Genomic DNA, 16978 nt, shown 5'->3' with positions numbered 1-16978 from the left:
GGCAGCTCCTGCGTTGAGCGTCTGCCCCCTGGTGGTCAGTGCACATCATAGGGACTGGTTTTTCTGCCGTCCAGTCGATTTGCATATTAGGGTTTTATTATGTAAATCATAGTGGGTAGGGGTGCAGAGAAAACCAATTATATTGAATTATGGTTACCAAAACAAAACAAATTTGTGATCTAGTAATATATGTCTTCCTTATCAATGCATTAAATAATGAGGTAATGCATTTAAATCAGAAGCAGAGTTAAGTTTTATTTTTTAGGAAATCTGTATGACAGCTACTACTGTTGCTTAGCTTGACTAAGAACATTAAATTGTGAGATGGGCTTTATCAAGGCAATATGAGTGTTAAGTTGAACATCCAAGTTATTTGGATGTTTGTTTTGATGGTCACTAGTTTAAAAAGTCCTGATTCACAAAGATATTTTCTTACAAATATATATAAGCACATTGGCAGCTCGCTTATCAAGGAAAAATAAGCTTCTTTTAAGAGCAACTAGAATTCTCTAAGACTTTTAAAATGTAATTCCAATCATAGCAACCTTTTTGTCTTAAGATCACCAAATTCATCTTTGGTGAGGTCAACATCTTTGATCCATGATACAACCTTGAAGGCATCATGATAGAAATAAACTTGAAAGACTTGTATTAGACATAGGGGTTTACAGATATCTCTTTTCAAATACATTCACAGAATTTTGCAGATAGGAACTGCTGGAAAGCAGCATAGATATTTTGGTCCCTAGTGGGCAGCGATCCCATGATTTTTACCACTTGGCGGCTGAATGACTGTTAGGTTCAGAGATGCCTGATAGTTGCCCAGCTCTGTCACATGAGCATCTACAGATAGGAAGACTAATCGTGCTTAATTTAAAGTAGTAATGAGTGAGATAGGAAGACTAATAGTGCTTAATTTAAAGTAGTGATGAGTGAGAGCAGTAATACCAAGATATCTGCAACTAATATGAAATTATCTCGGTTCTGGCAAAATATAAGTAGTGCAAATTTTGTAATTTATTGTCTACATTCATAATTAAAGGAAATGCTGATTTTTAATTAAAGGTTAGTAAATATAAAAATGCTTTTTTTTTTTTTCAAGGTAAGGTCACAGTCACTCCTGTGTTCTACCTGTGATCTCCTCTGTGGACCCCAGATTACTAATCCTTGATCTAAAATAACTGTAGAGAATCAGGCAAACAGTTCATAAAAATGGTCCTTAAGCATATGAAGAGATATTCTTCACTTCATTTAAAATAAGAACAATGCAAATCAAAACTGCTGAGTTACCATTTCTCACCTGTCAGGCAAAAACTTAAAAGCTTGACAATACATTTTATTGGCAAAGCTATAGTGAAACAGAGGCTCTCATTTATTGCTGTGGGAATGCAAAGTGGCACAGTTATATATTTGGCAATATATAACAAAACTACATATGTAGTTACCCAAAAATCTCACTTTAGGAATTTATTCCAATAACATGGCTCCCATATGAAAATATTTATGTACAAGATTATTCAATGCAGGATTGTTTATTATTGTAAAACCACATAAATGTCTAATAATGAGTTTGGTTGAATGAAGTGTGGTGTGTACATATAATGGAGTTCTATATAACTGTGAAAAAGAATGAGGAATCAGATCTCTGAACTGAGAGGGTGAGATTTCTAAGAGAGATTATTAAGTGAATAAGAAAGCAAAAATGTAAATTCCCTTCTATCACATACTATATTTTGTGTAAGAAAGAAGGAAAATAATAATATGTGTTTTTATTTTTACAAAAAAAAGGAACATAGGATCAGGTAGAAAACATAATTGGTTACCTGTAAGGGGTCGGGTCGGGTAGGGTGGGAGGACATGATAAGACAATGGTTTTAGGAAGGTGTGACACTTCCTGGGCATGCCTTTATGACTTTTGGAAACATGTTAATATTCTCCATATTAAAAAAATAAAATGAAATCACACACACACACACACACACACACACACACGGTATTCCCCCAAAAGATATACACACTTTGAATGATTATAATGTCGGTGTTTGTTAACATACAGTTCATTTTCAAAGTTTATAAGAATCTACAGAAATGAAAAATATTTTAGTCAATGCCTGTTTTCAGGCATTGGTCCAGGAACTGCTGAAAACTCGAGGCAATGAAATTGCAAACATCAAGGATCATTTCGTTTGGTATTTGTGTGCCCTCAACTTGTCAACTATTGTCCGTTTTGTATCTTTCATTTATCCTAGTGGCACTTTAGGATAAATTTGCTTTGTTCAAAGCTAAATCTGGCTTCACCCATTATTTCAAATCAGTTAAACTTGAAACAGAGTGAAAATTGAGTTATCAGCTTTAAAGTATTAGTATATATACATTTTTGGGAACAACCTACACGCGCGCGCACGCACACACACACACACACACATATATATATATATGTTTGTTTATATACACATGTATGTATGTGTCTCCTAGCTCTGTTTGCAGAAGGGCCTAGAAAAAAAGATACCCCAATAGCAATGAGTATTGCTATTTTTCAGAGAAATGGCTAATTCCAGGACAGCAGCAAGGTAGCTACAAGATGAGCTTGGGACATCTAAGGGTCAAAAAAGGCAAGAAGGAAGAAGTTGGAAACATGTCACAGGATGTATTATGAACCAGCTGGAAGGGGTTCCCACTGGCCAGATATAAGACAATTAGAGCACCAAAATAATTAAGAATAATAATGAAATGTAAAGCATTGAAAAAATGGGCATCGATGAGCCCATCTGAGGGGTGAGGGGTAGGTAAGTAGGTTAGGTGGGGGATGGGGGAGGTAGGAGAAAGAAAATAAAAGGAGAAGGAAGGCACTTACAGCGGAATGCTGAATGCCAACTGGTAAACGTAGAAAGAACACTGGAGTTGGAAAATTATCATTTTTGCAGCCTTCATAGTAAAAATTGTCTCAGGCAGGTATTATCAGTTGAATGTTAAATCAAGGGGATGGGTAAATTTATTTTTTACATATATTTTTATTTCAGAGAGGAAGGAAGAGGGAGAGAGAGATAGAAACATCAGTGATGAGAGAGAAATCTTCAATCAGCTGCCTCCTGCATGCCCTCTTCTGGAGATCAAGCCCACAGCCCAGGCATGTACCCTTGACCCTCCAGTTTGCAGGCTGGTGCTCTATCCACTGAGCCAAACTGGCTAGGGCAGGGAGGGTACATTTTTATTTGCTTTTTAGTTGCAAAGAAAAAAGAAGTAACTAAATGAAGAAATTAGACAATTCCTTGACTAGATGATCAAAATTAATGGAATTGGCTTTGTGTTCTTGGTGTAGGCCAGTAAGTTCCTATCAGACCAACCTCCCTACAGATCACTAAACTCGGAACAAAATTTAAAAAACCACTTTCTAAAAACATAGGAGAATGACCTAAAGCAGGCAAATTCTAACTCTCTAGTCAACACTTGAAAGTAGGTGAGTTCCTGCTTTTACTGCGTTTAGCAGCCAACAACTGCTGGGAGGTAGCTGGGTCAAATGAAGACTTCCCTCCTACCCACCTCTTCAGGACAGGGGAAACTTCTAAGTGTTTGAAGCAGAAGAAAAAAGAGTAGTGAGAAAAATAATCTACTTTAAGAGCTTTCAAAGGATTCATCTATTTCCGGGTTAGAGGGCATCTAACGGTTTTTGTTTCACATTGCTTAATGTCTGCCTTGCTTATTTTTCCTCAGATCCAGAAGCAGCAAGGCCTGGCAATTCCAAAATCACCACCACGCTGGGTCTGGTCGTCCATGCTGCAGGTAAGGAACCCTTTTCTTTCCTGTTGCATAGTGGGACACTTAGCGTTTGCATCACAGGGACCATCCACATGGACCGCTCTGGGGCTGGCCTCCAGGGAAAGGGCTACTTAGTGAAGCCCCCCCCACCACAAGCACAAGCCCTAATACTCATTGGCAGGTCTACAACTTAAAAGTGTTTATTTTCTTATTTTTTAATAGTTAAGAAAAAAGATTATTTCATAGCACATGAAAATTACATACAATTCAGATTTCAGTGCCAAACATAAAGTTTTATTGGAACAAAGCCATATCATCTCTCTGTGGCTGCTTTTGTACAATTAATAGTGGAGTTGAGTAGTTGCAAGAGACCAAATGGCCCACAAAGCCTAAAATATTTCCTATCTGGCCCTTTATGAAAAGTTTGCTGATCTTTGCTCAAGAATCTCCTCTTGAAAGAGTCCTAGCACTTTTTTAAAAATATATGTATTTTATTGATACTTTTTACAGAGAGGAAGGGAGAGGGATATAAAGAGGTAGAAACATCGATGAGAGAAAAACATCGATCAGCTGCCTCCTGCACATCCCCCACTGGAGATATGCCTGCAACCAAGGTACATGCCTTTGACCAGAATCGAACCTGGGACCCTTCGCTCTGCAGGCCGACGCTCTATCCACTGAACCAAACTAGTTAGGGCAACACTTTTATACTGAACAGCACTGCTGCCCAGAAATACCCAAAGTGTCAGTTTATCAGAGGTAGGCTGTAGAGTGCAGAAATCTCAGCATTGCTGACTGGGCATGCCTTAGAATCATAACACAAAACCAATCCCATGGTAGGATTCTGTCAGTGATAAACAAGACTGGAAGGTGACACACTATTATCTGGACCTTTCTAGTATCACATGCTTTTCTAACAAAAAATCTATCCATTCAACCAATATTTATTCATTATGTATATATCAACTATGCACAATCTTGTATCTTTGTTTTTGGATCTGCAAGATGCAGAGATGCTTCCTTTGAAATTCTTTGATATTTATGTTATTACAATTTGATTATCATTGCATTTTTAAAAATTGACTTGAGAGAGAGAAACATTGATTTATTGTTCCACTCATTCATGCATTTATTAATTCTTGTGTGGACCTTGACTGGGAGTTGAACCTGCAACCTTGGTGTGTAAGGATGATACTCTAATCAACTGAACTACCTGGTCAGGGATTATCAGTGGATTTTTTTACTTTTTCCAATAACATCAACAGTAATAGCCAAAACCAGTTTGGCTCAGTGGTAGAGTGTCGGTCTGCGGACTGAAAGGTCCTGGGTTCGATTCCGGTCAAGGTCATGTACATTGGTTGTGGGCACATTCCCAGTAGGGGGTATGCAAGAGGCGGCTGGTCGATGTTTCTCTCTCATCGATGTTTCTAGCTCTTTCTCTCCCTTCCTCCTCTCTGTAAAATATCAATAAAATATATATTTAAAAAAAAAAAAAACAGTAATAGCTGACATATCAAATATTGTGGGCCAGGTGCTAAGCTGTTTACATATATTATCTCATTTTTACCCTCATGAAAACCCTAAGCATATATACTTTATTGAACCCATTTTAGAGATTAGAGGCAAAGGTTTAGAAAGGTTAAGTAAACTTTAGAGTTAAATCCAGCTCTACTTGATTCTACAGTTCACACAGTCAACCACTACACTGTATAGTTGTTATTTATGGTTGTTGTTATATATGGTGCTTTATGTTTTGCTTTTTTCAAATTTAGCTGATGGTGTTGCATTGGGAGCAGCAGCTTCTACTTCACAGACTAGTGTCCAGTTAATTGTGTTTGTGGCAATAATGCTACATAAGGTAAGCAAAATTTTGCTGTCAGATTTAATATTGAATATATTCATAATTAAAATTGCTCGTTGGTATAATGTTTTTCTGGATTGGAAAATTTTTTTAGTTATTTTCATGATTGCAGTTCATCATAAAGAATTGAATAAGTCTGTCCTCTCTGTATTTTTGCTATTATTTTCTTAAACTTTCACTTGAAGCGGTTTTATTTGTATTTATATTAATATATTTTTATTGATTTCATTGATTTTAGAGAGTAAGGAAGAGGGAAAGAAAGATAGAAACATCAATGATGAGAGAGAATCACTAATCAGCTGCCTCCTGCACGCCCCCCACTGAGGATTGAGCCCGAAACCCGGGCATGTGCCCTTGACCAAAATTGAACCTGGGACCCTTCAGTCCACAGGCCATTGTTCTATTCACCGAGCCAAACTGGCTAGGGTTTTAAAATATTTTTAATTGATTTTTAGATAGAGAGGAAAGGAAGAGAAAGGGGGAGAGAGATAGAAATATTGATGAGAGCCGAAGCCAGTTTGGCTCAGTGGTAGAGCATCGGTCTGCGGACTGAAAGGTCACGGGTTCGATTCCGGTCAAGGGCACGTACATTGGTTGCTGGCACATCCCCGGTAGGGGTTGTGCGGGAGGCAGCTGGTCGATGTTTCGCTCTCATTGACATTTCTGGCTCTCTATCTCTCTCCCTTCCTCTCTGTAAAAAATCAATAAAATATATTAATAAAAAAAAAAAGAAATATTGATGAGAGAGAAACATAAATCAATGAGAGAAAAATCAATTGGTTGCCTCTTGTAAATCCTGTGCTGGGGATCAAGCTTGCAATCCGGGCATGTGACCTGGGAATTGAACTGGGGCCTTTCGGTGCATGGGAAGACACTCAATCCGTTGAGCCACATTGGCCGGGCAAAAGGGTTTTATTTATTATGGTCTTACACAAACTGTTAAATTCTCTCTAGATTTCTATATTTTATATTACTTTTGGTTTATAAATATCTTTTTATTCTTTCTTCTTGACTATTTCTCTTTTTCTGCTACCCTAACACACACACACACACACACACACACACACACACACACGATATTTTCTTAGGTTAGAACATTAATTCCTAAAAGGCAGAGTCAGTCTTTTTTTTGTCTGAAAATTGAGTCAAATGACATGTGCTTCTTAATGTAGAAGCAGTCCACACTTTGGGAGTAATAAGGGGTAAATTTTCTTTTCCAGGCACCAGCTGCTTTTGGGCTGGTTTCGTTCTTAATGCATGCTGGCCTAGAGCGGAATCGAATCAGAAAGCACTTACTGGTCTTTGCACTGGCAGCACCAGTTATGTCCATGGTGACATTCCTAGGACTAAGTAAGGTAAGTCTAACTCATTCCTATTTTTTTTGTTATGTACTAGACTAGAACTTAGGGTCCCTTACATTGAATTTTTAATTAAATTAGTTCCTCAAACTAAAGGTACAATTAGGCTCTGGCCAGTGTGGCTCAGTTGGTTGGAGTGTTGTCTTGTACACCAAAGGTTGCAAGTTTGATTCCCTATCAGGGCACATATCCCAGTCTGGGTGCATATGGGAAGCAACCAATAGATGTTTCCCCCTCTCTCTCCCTATCTCTCTCTACAAAATTAATAAAAGAAAGAAAGAAAGAAAGAAAGAAAGATAAAATTAGAAGTAAAAACCTGTACAAGGTAAATGTCTTAATTCCAAGTCTCTTCATAAATTTAGAGCATTGCCTTAATTCATTTAATTTTCAAACATTTTCCCCATTAGTTCCAAAAATATTTGCACAAATATATTATATGACCTTTAAAATAATATAACTTAAGCCGAAACCAGTTTGGCTCAGTGGTAGAGCATCGGTCTGCCGACTGAAAGGTCCTGGGTTCGATTCCGGCCAAGGGCATGTACATTGGTTGTGGGCACATCCCCGATAGGGGGTGTGCAAGAGGCAGCTGGTCGATGTTTCTCTCTCATTGACGTTTCTAGCTCTCTATCTCTCTCCCTTCCTCTCTGTAAAATATCAATAAAATATGTATTTTTTAAAATAATAATAGAGAGGATCCAAGATGGCTGCACAGGTAAACACCTAACCGCAGCTGCACACAATTTCAATAAAATACTACTAAAATATAAAATGGACATTACCCAGAATCACAGGAAAGTCGACTGACTGGATATTCTACAACGAGAAGCAAGGAGTAAACCAGAAGGAAGAGCAGAGGAGCTGTAAAAGCCTAAGGTACGGAGACACGCAGTGCGCGCCGAGAGGACGGAGCCGGAGAGGAGGGGGAGGCCGAGTGCCTGGCTGGCATTCCCTAGCGGGAAGGAGATAAAAGCTCCGGACTGTGCTGAGCCCCAGTTCCAACTGCTCTGAACTCCAGTTCTAGGCCAGACCCTGGGGACCCAGGCTCGTACAGAGGGAGCCGGGGCTGTGAGGTGGAACCCCGGGGGAGCGGCAAAAGGCAGAGCCCCTGAGGTGCACATTGCGCGCAGAAGACGGACTGTTGATTCTGCTGCTAGATTGCCCTAGCGGGAAGGAGACCAAAGCTCCGGACTGTGATGAGCCCCAGTTCTAGGCCAGACCCTGGGGACCCAGGCTCATCCAGAGGGAGCTGGGCTGTAAGGCGGAACCCCGGGGGAGCGGTGAAAGACAGAGCCCGCAGAGGCGTGCACATTGCGTGCAGAGAAGGGACAGTTGGCTGTGCCATGGGATTGTCCTGGTGGGAAGGAGACAGGGGCTCCAGACTGCTCTGAACGCCGCCTTCAATCTCACTTCCAACTGAACTGAACCCCAGTTCCAGGCCCATTGGGGGAGAGACTAGACTCTTTGGTAGCAGACGAAACTCGAGGCACCTCACTCTCAGAGGTGCTTGCAGCGAGTACTGAAGGACCCTGAGGAATACTTAGACTCAGGAGCCGCATAGGGTGGGGCTGACTGAAGCCAAGGCTGTAGGCTCCACCCTGAAACTCCTCCCCAACAGGGAAGCTGCGAAAATGCCGAGACAACAAAATAGATCACAAACAAAAAAAATGGAGGACAAAAAGCTATTGGATATAGAGTTCAAAACCACACTTATAAGGTTGTTCAAGAATCTCCTAGAAAAGGCTGATAAAATAAACGAGACCTATGAGGATATGAAAAGGGATCAACTAGAAATGATAAGGGATCAACAAGAAATAAAGAATACATTGTCTGAAATAAAAAATATTATACAGAATCCTAAAAACAGAATGGAAGATTGCAAGAATCAAGTCAAAGAGTTGGAACATAAAGAGCCAGAATACACTCCTCTGCAGAAGCAAGAAGGCAGGAGAAACCATAAAGTTGAAGATAATGTAAGAAAACTCTGGGACAACTTCAAGCGAACCAACATCAGAATTATGGGGGGTCCCAGAAGATGAGAGAAAGCAAGATATCGAAAACATACTGAAAGAAATAGTGTCAGAAAACTTCCCCCACCTGGTGAAAGAATTAGACTTACAAGTCCAGGAAGCGCACAGAACTCCAAACAAAAGGAATCCAAAGAAGACCACACCAAGACAAATCATAATTAAAATTCCAAGAGCAAAAGACAGAGAGAATATTAAAAGCAGCAAGAGCAAAGCAGGTAGTTACCTATAAAGGAGCACCTATACGATTGTCAGCTGATTTCTCAACAGAAACCATGCAGGCCAGACGGGAATGGCAAGAAATACTCAAGGTGATAAATAGTAAGAACCTACAGCCAAAAATAATCTACCAGCAAAGCTATCACTCAGAATCGAAGGTCAGATAAAGAACTTCACTAATAAAAAAAAGCTAAAGGAGTTCATCACCACCAAACCAGAATTATATGAATTGCTGAAGGGGGTTCTTTTGGAAGAGAAAGTAAATAAAGATAAAAACTATGAACAACAGCCGGGACCGGTTTGGCTCAGTGGATAGAGCATCAGCCTGCCGACCGAAAGGTCCCAGGTTCAATTCTGGTCAAGGGCATGTACCTTGGTTGCGGGCACATCCCCAGTAGGGGGTGTGCAAGAGGCAGCTGATCGATGATTCTCTCTCATCGATGTTTCTAACTCTCTATCCCTCTCTCTTCCTCTCTGTAAAAAATCAATAAAATATGTTTAAAAAATAAAAAAAATAAAAAACTACAAACAACAAATATGTAACTGTCAACAAATGAATCTAAAAACCAAAAAAAAATTTTTTTTTAATCTGATGAACAATATTAACTGGTGAATATAATAGAACCAGAGGTATGGAAGGGGAGTGAACTGACAATTCTCGGGGAAAAGGGGAAATGGGGATGTGGGAAGGGACTGAACATAAACTGTGCACCTATGGATGAGGACAATGATGGGTGGGGAAAGGGCAGAGGGTGGGATGGGAACCTGATTGGGGGGGGGGGGGAGAGGAACATCTGTAATAATATGAACAATAAAGATTTTAAAAAATAATAATAATATAACTTAAACTTAACCAAATATGCTAATTTTATTTGACAGATACATAATAAATCACAATGCATATTTAATGTTTAAGTAGGCACATGAAGTGTGAGTGACAAGCATGCAGCAGCTTTGAGAAGAGTAGGAGATGAGCAGAGATGTCCACATTTAGCTAAGACTCAGATTCTTCTACTCCCAGTTCTCATACAACTGAATATTAAATATCCAGTTCCTTGGGATCTTAGAAACCAAGTGAACAAACAAGATAAAAACAGACTCATTGAAACAGCTCAAACTGATGGATGCCAGAGAGGAGAGTGGGGGGATGGTTGAAAAAGGTGACGGAGAATATAAAGTAAATAATAATGTGATCAGTTTGCATGGTGACAGATGATTACTAGATTTGGTGAGGCAATCACATTTGTAAAGTATATAAATATTGAATCACTATATTGTACATCTGAAACTAACACAATATTAGACACCAATGACACATAATCCTATATAATAAAAGGGTAATATACAAATTTCCCCCTCTACTACGAGTTTGTCCCCGAGTTCAACCAGGGGGAGGGGCCAGCCAGCCAACCTCCTGCATCCCCTGTCTCCCCCAGCCCAGCCAGACCCATCTGGCCCTGATCTGGCCTTGATCAGGTCAGGCTGGCCAGACCCCACCTGTGACAAATTTGTGCACCAGGCCTCTAGTAAATAAATAAATATCCAGCTCTTTATCACCTGAAGTGGCATGAGTCATTTGTCAGCTCACACTCTGTTGTTCAAGATGGACCTTCCCATGTTTTATAATCCTGTCTATTAGGGATGTAGTTATTAGCAGCAACCTTACCCTTTTTACTGAAATGTCAACTGACAGGCAGTAGGAGAAAATTTTAGAACCAAATTGACTTACGGCTGGCTCATGGTAACTACTTTCTCCCATGTACTCTCTGAAGGTCATTGAGTCTTCTGAGTATCATTCAGTTCATACTTGATATAGTAAAACTTGTATTAAGAGGAACATGAGAAATGAGATGGTTAAAGAGTGGTTAAGCTCTGTTAATCAAGAATTTGTTGGTCTGGATGGTGTGCCATCAAATGAGATGCTATAAAACCTTTTTCAGTTCACCTGAAGAGCCCTTTTCAGCCCGTAAACAATATATAGTTCCTTTTAAAATAGTACCCTATTTATCACTTAATTGATCAGTGTAAGTTTTTAGAACTTCTGACAGAAATGTAGGATAATTCTGGAGGCATGGAGTTGTATTTATAGCATGATCTTTTCTTAAAATTTTAATTAATTGTCTCAGTCCATAGGTCCACTTTTGAAATAGAAAAGCTAAAATTAGCTTATGAGATGTTTCTAGGTTCTGTGAGGGCAGGTCACATCTTGATTGCCACTGTATCTCAAGCATCTGGCCTACTGCCCAGTACATACGCAATATCTACAATAATAAAAAAGAAGTGTGCAAATTGACCATACCTCTGCTATGCCCACCAGCCAGTCAGGAGTGAATATCCAAATTAACCTGACAAAAATGGAGGCAGCCCCACCCCCCAGCCGCTCCGGGCCTGTGGGAGTGGGAGAAGTCACGCGCCAGTGCCTGAAGATGGTTGTGGCCAGGGAGACCAAGAAGCCGCCTGCCCCATGATCCCAGGCCACAGAAGCCGCCTGCCCCACATCTGCCCGCCCCATGTCCTGGGGGAGACAGAAACTGGGCTCCAGCGCCTGAAGCTGGGTGTGGCCTGTGAGACGAAGAAGCCTCTTACCCTGTGATCCCAGGCCGCAGCCAGCTGCAGAAGCCTCACGTCTGCCTGCCTCTCTTCCTGGGGGAGGTGGAGAAAATGGCTGCCAGCACCTAAGGCTGGCTAAGCCTGGTAGATGGAGAAGCTGACCATCCCGTGGTCCCAGGTGCCAGCACTTTTGGCTGCAGCCAGGTGAAGCCACCTGCCCACCATCCCCTGTGGCTGCAGCCAGCCAAGGTGCCTATGGCTAACCAGAGGAAAGGAAGCACGGATCCTGGGCGCCTGTGGTCTGCTGGAGGAGGGAATCCTGGGTCCCAGGTGCAGGGCCAAGGCATAGGTGGTTATGGGAAATCAAGCCAGCAGGGGAGCTGTTAGGAGCCAGCAGTTCTGGATTGTGAGAGAGATGTCTGACTGCTGGTTATTTCCCGAGGGGTCCCAGATTGGAGAGGGTGCAGGCAAGGCTGAGGGACAACCTCTCCCCTGCACACATTTCGTGCCCTGGGCCACTAGTTTGTTAAATATTAGTAAATGAATTGAGTGTATGAAATTTAATATCTGCATTAATACTGTTGATTTCATCTTATGAATAATACAGACTAACCATGTTCAACCAGGCTTGAAGTGTGTACATCACCTATAGCTTTAAAACCGTCTTTGGAAGCTTCCCATAAATAACGTAAAATTGTATCTCATCTCAAGATGTGAATATTGAATGGTTTTTCATTGGGACTTCTTCCTGACCCTGAGCTATACTTGACTAATTTTTTCTTCTCTCTCTTTCTGAATTCACAGAGCAGTAAAGAAGCCCTTTCAGAGGTCAATGCCACTGGAGTGGCCATGCTTTTCTCTGCCGGGACATTTCTTTATGTTGCCACAGTACATGTCCTCCCTGAGGTGGGAGGAATGGGACACAGTCACAAATCCGATGCCACTGGAGGGAGAGGCCTCAGCCGCCTGGAGGTGGCAGCCCTGGTTCTGGGTTGCATCATCCCGCTCATCCTGTCAATAGGACACCAGCATTAAATGTTCAGGTTCCAGCCTCAGTCCATGGCTGTTTGCCATCCAGTGAGAACAGCCGACACGACAGCTGCTCACTTTCTCAGTCTCTTGTCTCACCTTGCCCTTCTCCACCTGTATTCCTAGAGTCTGGAAGGAGGTGAGATTAAAACCTGGAATAAAGGAAAGCTTTTAGAGTAGAAACAACACATTGCAAGTGGATATAGACATTCCATTGTGTTGTCTTTTAAAAGGCCCTGGGCATTTTGAGTTTTGATGTTTCTCTTAACCCTATTCTCAGGGAAGATGGAATGCAGTTCTAAGGAAAAGTGGAGAACTTCATACTCACAATGAAACGGTAATTATGACAGTACAGTGTTCTGTAATTAAGCAGAATCTTAAGTTGGAGGCTCTGCCACTGTACGCATTGATTTTAAGATGGGTCTCACCGTGTAGACCTGGTGCTTTAGCATCTCTGCCACATGCCTTGCTAGAAGGTCATAATGCCTGCTGTCTTAGATGCTAACGATAACTGCAGTTAATTTGGGGGTCAAGTCAAAAAAATGATGGCAAGACACGTTGAAAATTGACTTTATACTCGAGCTATCCCCTGCAAAGGGAATGTCTAGAAGACTTTTAACTTCCTTTACACATGCCTCTTTGAAGAGAGCCTGCCGTAGAGCAACAGCAGTGGACTGGCTTCTAAAGAGGTAACTCGTATTTAGTAGCATTTCTTTTCAAGTTCTCCTTTGCAGAACACCTGCCTCCAACACATTCTTCTGAGGAGCCAAGTTCTAGCAGGTTCAGGCCGAGGCTTTCCTTCCAGAACAGTCAGATCCCAAAGTATCTTTGGAAATTAAGTGGTGTTAAATTTTAAATGAATTTGGATAGTAACAACCTTTTTAAAAGTAAGATTATCAAAATCTAAGTTGTCCTTTTTTCTCTTTTTTAATATTGATCTTAGCAGACCAGCAGTCCCTCTGGCAAAATACTGGGTTTCTCTTGGGGTTGCTCAGTCAGTGTCACCTCAGCACCTGCGGCAGTGAAGAAAGTCGGGGTGTATCACAATCGGAAATGTTTGCCTGTTCATTTAAAACTGATTGAAATAATGTCTTTTGTCTCTTCATCTTTTCCATATTTTTCTCCTCTTAACTTTCCCCTCCAGTCCCTCCTCCCTACAATTTGCTGCTTACTGGTGGTGGCGATGTTAGTATTTGTGTGAGTTCAGTTCTCAAAAGGACAACCACTTCTCGAGCTGTGATAATGAAGATAATATTGTCTCTATTCTTACTCCCTTCAATGAAGTTCCTTTGTGTCAAATGCAGTTTTGTTAAACCCTTAAAATAGCACTTTCTCTTGGATGAGATGACACAATCACTATTCTGGTGACTTAAACAATTGAGATAGTAAAAATGTTTAACAAAGTAGGATGATTTTTTTTTTTGTCTTTGCCAATATCCCTATAAACCTATGTTAGCAAACAAGTGTATAATAATGTTATATTATTTATTTTGATTTTCTATACCATTTCAAAACACATTGCATAAAGAGGGAACCATACTGTTTTCTTCAGGGCAATGGATTTAGGAGTTTGTAAAATGTTTTATATGACGCATATGCCAGCATGCCTATGATTTTTTTCCTTCCTAGATTTGTCACTGGGTCAGCAGCTGTAGAACTTGTGAGCCCTCTGCTGGCTGTAGACCAAAGTATAATAGTATAAGTACGATTAGGTTTTGTATAGTGGCTGGCAACCATTGCATACAATTGTAAAACCAACAGAAGGCACGGTATGGAAAGTCTAAGTGACTTTCCCGATACCAGTGACTTATGAGAGTCATGGGGTTTCACCTGGTCCTTCAGAATGACATGGTCGCCTTGATTCTCCCTGGATACTTACTTTGTTAAATGAGTAGGGTATTTTAGTGTCTGGTTTGGATGGTAGCACTTTCTATCATATTGTGGTGTGCAGTGATGAGAAATGTGTTCTGCTGGCCAAAGCTTCTTTCAGCAGTGCCTTGCCATCACACTTTGAAGTTTGGCTAGAATATCTTGCTGGTTAAGGCCTTGAACTCTGGCAAGGATTGAACCATCTAACTTCCAAATTTGCCTTCCTCTCTGGACCTCACATTAACAGGCAAACCTTTCAAGGCCTATCAGCTCTCCGAACCTGTGGGCTTTCCCGGATTTTAAAGCTGCTGCCTCAGGAACTACTCATTTCTCTCCTGGTCAGCAGACAGAAATAGCCATACTAACCTTACAGGGCTCAAATGCATCTTCAGGCAGCACGGAACCGAGCAGCGCGACAGAGGCCTCCCTTCCCTGGGGGAGGAACTTGTTCATGGGGGGCAGTATCTCAGGAGAGGCCACATTGATGATCACTTACTGACACATTTCAGTTCCGTTTCTGTCTTGTTTAAACTGCTTCCTTAGATGTGGATGCCTTAATGTTCTCACACATTTGAAAACATTTGCGATACATAAGTGGCTGCCATGATCACAGATGGAATTATTGGCTACCAAAGATGCAATTGATGATGAAAAGTATAGTCCTTCCTCATAACCAAAGTTAATCTTAATTGCAATTTGACTCCCTTTCCTTGGTAGGGATAGACTTTCTTCAGATTCTATATACCCTTTTAATTGGCAAATTAAATTGAAAAAATACTACTGATCCATTCCCGTCACTTGTTCTCCAGTGAATTGTTTCTCAGGCCCTAGTTCTCCAAGCAGCAGTGTTCCAGGGCTGGTGGCTTTCCTGTGCACAGTAGTGCCCGATTTCTTTTCTTTAGGTTTTTCACTGGAGTGTAGGGTTAGAAATGGTACCGTCTACAGAGACTGTGTTCTCTCTTCCCACCCCACCCCAAATCACCTCTATTTTTCCCTGTTCAAATCAGCTGAGTCACCCCTGTTCCTATATTTTGAATCATCTTTAGAAAAAAGAGGTGGCCATTTTGAGTGGTCAGATTTTTATTAAAAAAAAGAATGTAATTGCGTTTTCTTATCGGCCTACTATGAAGTGTCATTGCCTGGTTTTTCTCCTTTTCAAGGATTTTAGAACTAGGAGGACACACCAGCATCGAGTGTATTAAGCCCCTTAGACACATGGTAGCTAGTACTAAACATGGGAACTGTATGTCAACAGCACAAGACCCCAAAGAATGTTTTTGCATGTGGGGCCCCAGGGCCCCTTGATAGATGGAGAATAATGATTCATCCAAAACTGCTACAGTGCCAGGTGAGAACCCTCTGTGGATGTTCTGCAGGGGAATTTCTGCTCACTACAGAATGTTTCGCATCACCCAGAGAGCACTGTTGGAGATGCTATGAAATTAAAACCAATTATGAGGCCCCTTACCTGAGACATCTAGATTCATCTCCGGACACCTGAGGGAAACTTGTGACTTGTAGGAAAGGACAGAACAACCATTAGGGATATGCTCAGCCTAACGTAAGGAGCGTGGCTTTCATCTTTTTTGTGATAGCATCTTCTAGCAAGTTGGGAAACTCGTGAGCTATACTGCAATTCCCCTGGTGCAGTGGCCAGAAGAGTGATTCTCAATGTCCCATTTTCTGGGTCCTTTGTAAACATGAAATCATTCCATGTATGGCTGCCTTATAATTTTGTCTCTTTCCACTTTAATTGTGAATGGTTAAAATTTTTTTTGCTGTTTTCTGATATTAAAATTTTATTAGTGCATACCTTATGTGAGTAACTCATTAATTCTCCAGTTTGTTTTTTCTGTTTGATGACCAGACTTGACCCACATTTGAACAGCAGAAAAGGTAATGAAGAGCTTTGAAGGGCAGAGGAAAGGGTACCCACTGTGTGCACCTTCTTTAGAGAAAGGGGGAGGGGACACTAAGGATTCCATACACCATCTGCCCCCAAACATACCAATTCATTGGCAGTTTTCTTTTTTTCTTCTTTTTTTCTTTTTTCTTTTTTGGCTTTGCTATTGTTAGCAAATATTATTTATGAAGGTAGTTATCTACCCCCAGAAAGAAAAAGCAGGCAACAAGTCCCAATCACAGGGGTTCATTTCAAAGGGTAAAGATATGCTACCTGAGGACATGGGGGCTGTGAACAACTGACCCTGGGAACAGAGGTTATGTAGTAGTGCAATCTGTAAACCTGATGTTTTCTTTCTCTGTGGGCTTTAGTACTGAAGCTTATTTTTTAATTCATAAACAGATTA

At 40.9% G+C, this 16978-nt stretch overlaps 1 protein-coding gene across 2 annotated transcripts in view; it reads left to right on the top strand.

Moving 5' to 3' along the window:
* Positions 1 to 16481, top strand: part of SLC39A9 (solute carrier family 39 member 9) — a 34322-nt gene extending 17841 nt beyond the window's left edge. For both annotated transcript variants that reach the window (XM_036433097.2, XM_036433088.2), the window contains 4 exons: positions 3712 to 3780; positions 5529 to 5614; positions 6838 to 6972; positions 12576 to 16481. In XM_036433097.2, coding sequence (XP_036288990.1) covers positions 3712 to 3780; positions 5529 to 5614; positions 6838 to 6972; positions 12576 to 12806 — 521 coding nt within the window. In that variant the 3' untranslated portion in view covers positions 12807 to 16481. The remainder of the gene's footprint in view (positions 1 to 3711; positions 3781 to 5528; positions 5615 to 6837; positions 6973 to 12575) is intronic.
* The last annotated feature ends 497 nt before the right edge of the window (positions 16482 to 16978 follow it).

Source organism: Pipistrellus kuhlii, unplaced genomic scaffold (genome assembly GCF_014108245.1).
Source record: "Pipistrellus kuhlii isolate mPipKuh1 unplaced genomic scaffold, mPipKuh1.p scaffold_m20_p_1, whole genome shotgun sequence".
In the NCBI taxonomy this organism is placed as follows: domain Eukaryota; kingdom Metazoa; phylum Chordata; class Mammalia; order Chiroptera; family Vespertilionidae; genus Pipistrellus; species Pipistrellus kuhlii.
The sequence above is the reverse complement of the archived record's forward strand: the minus strand, read 5'-3'. Positions and strand labels throughout refer to the sequence as shown.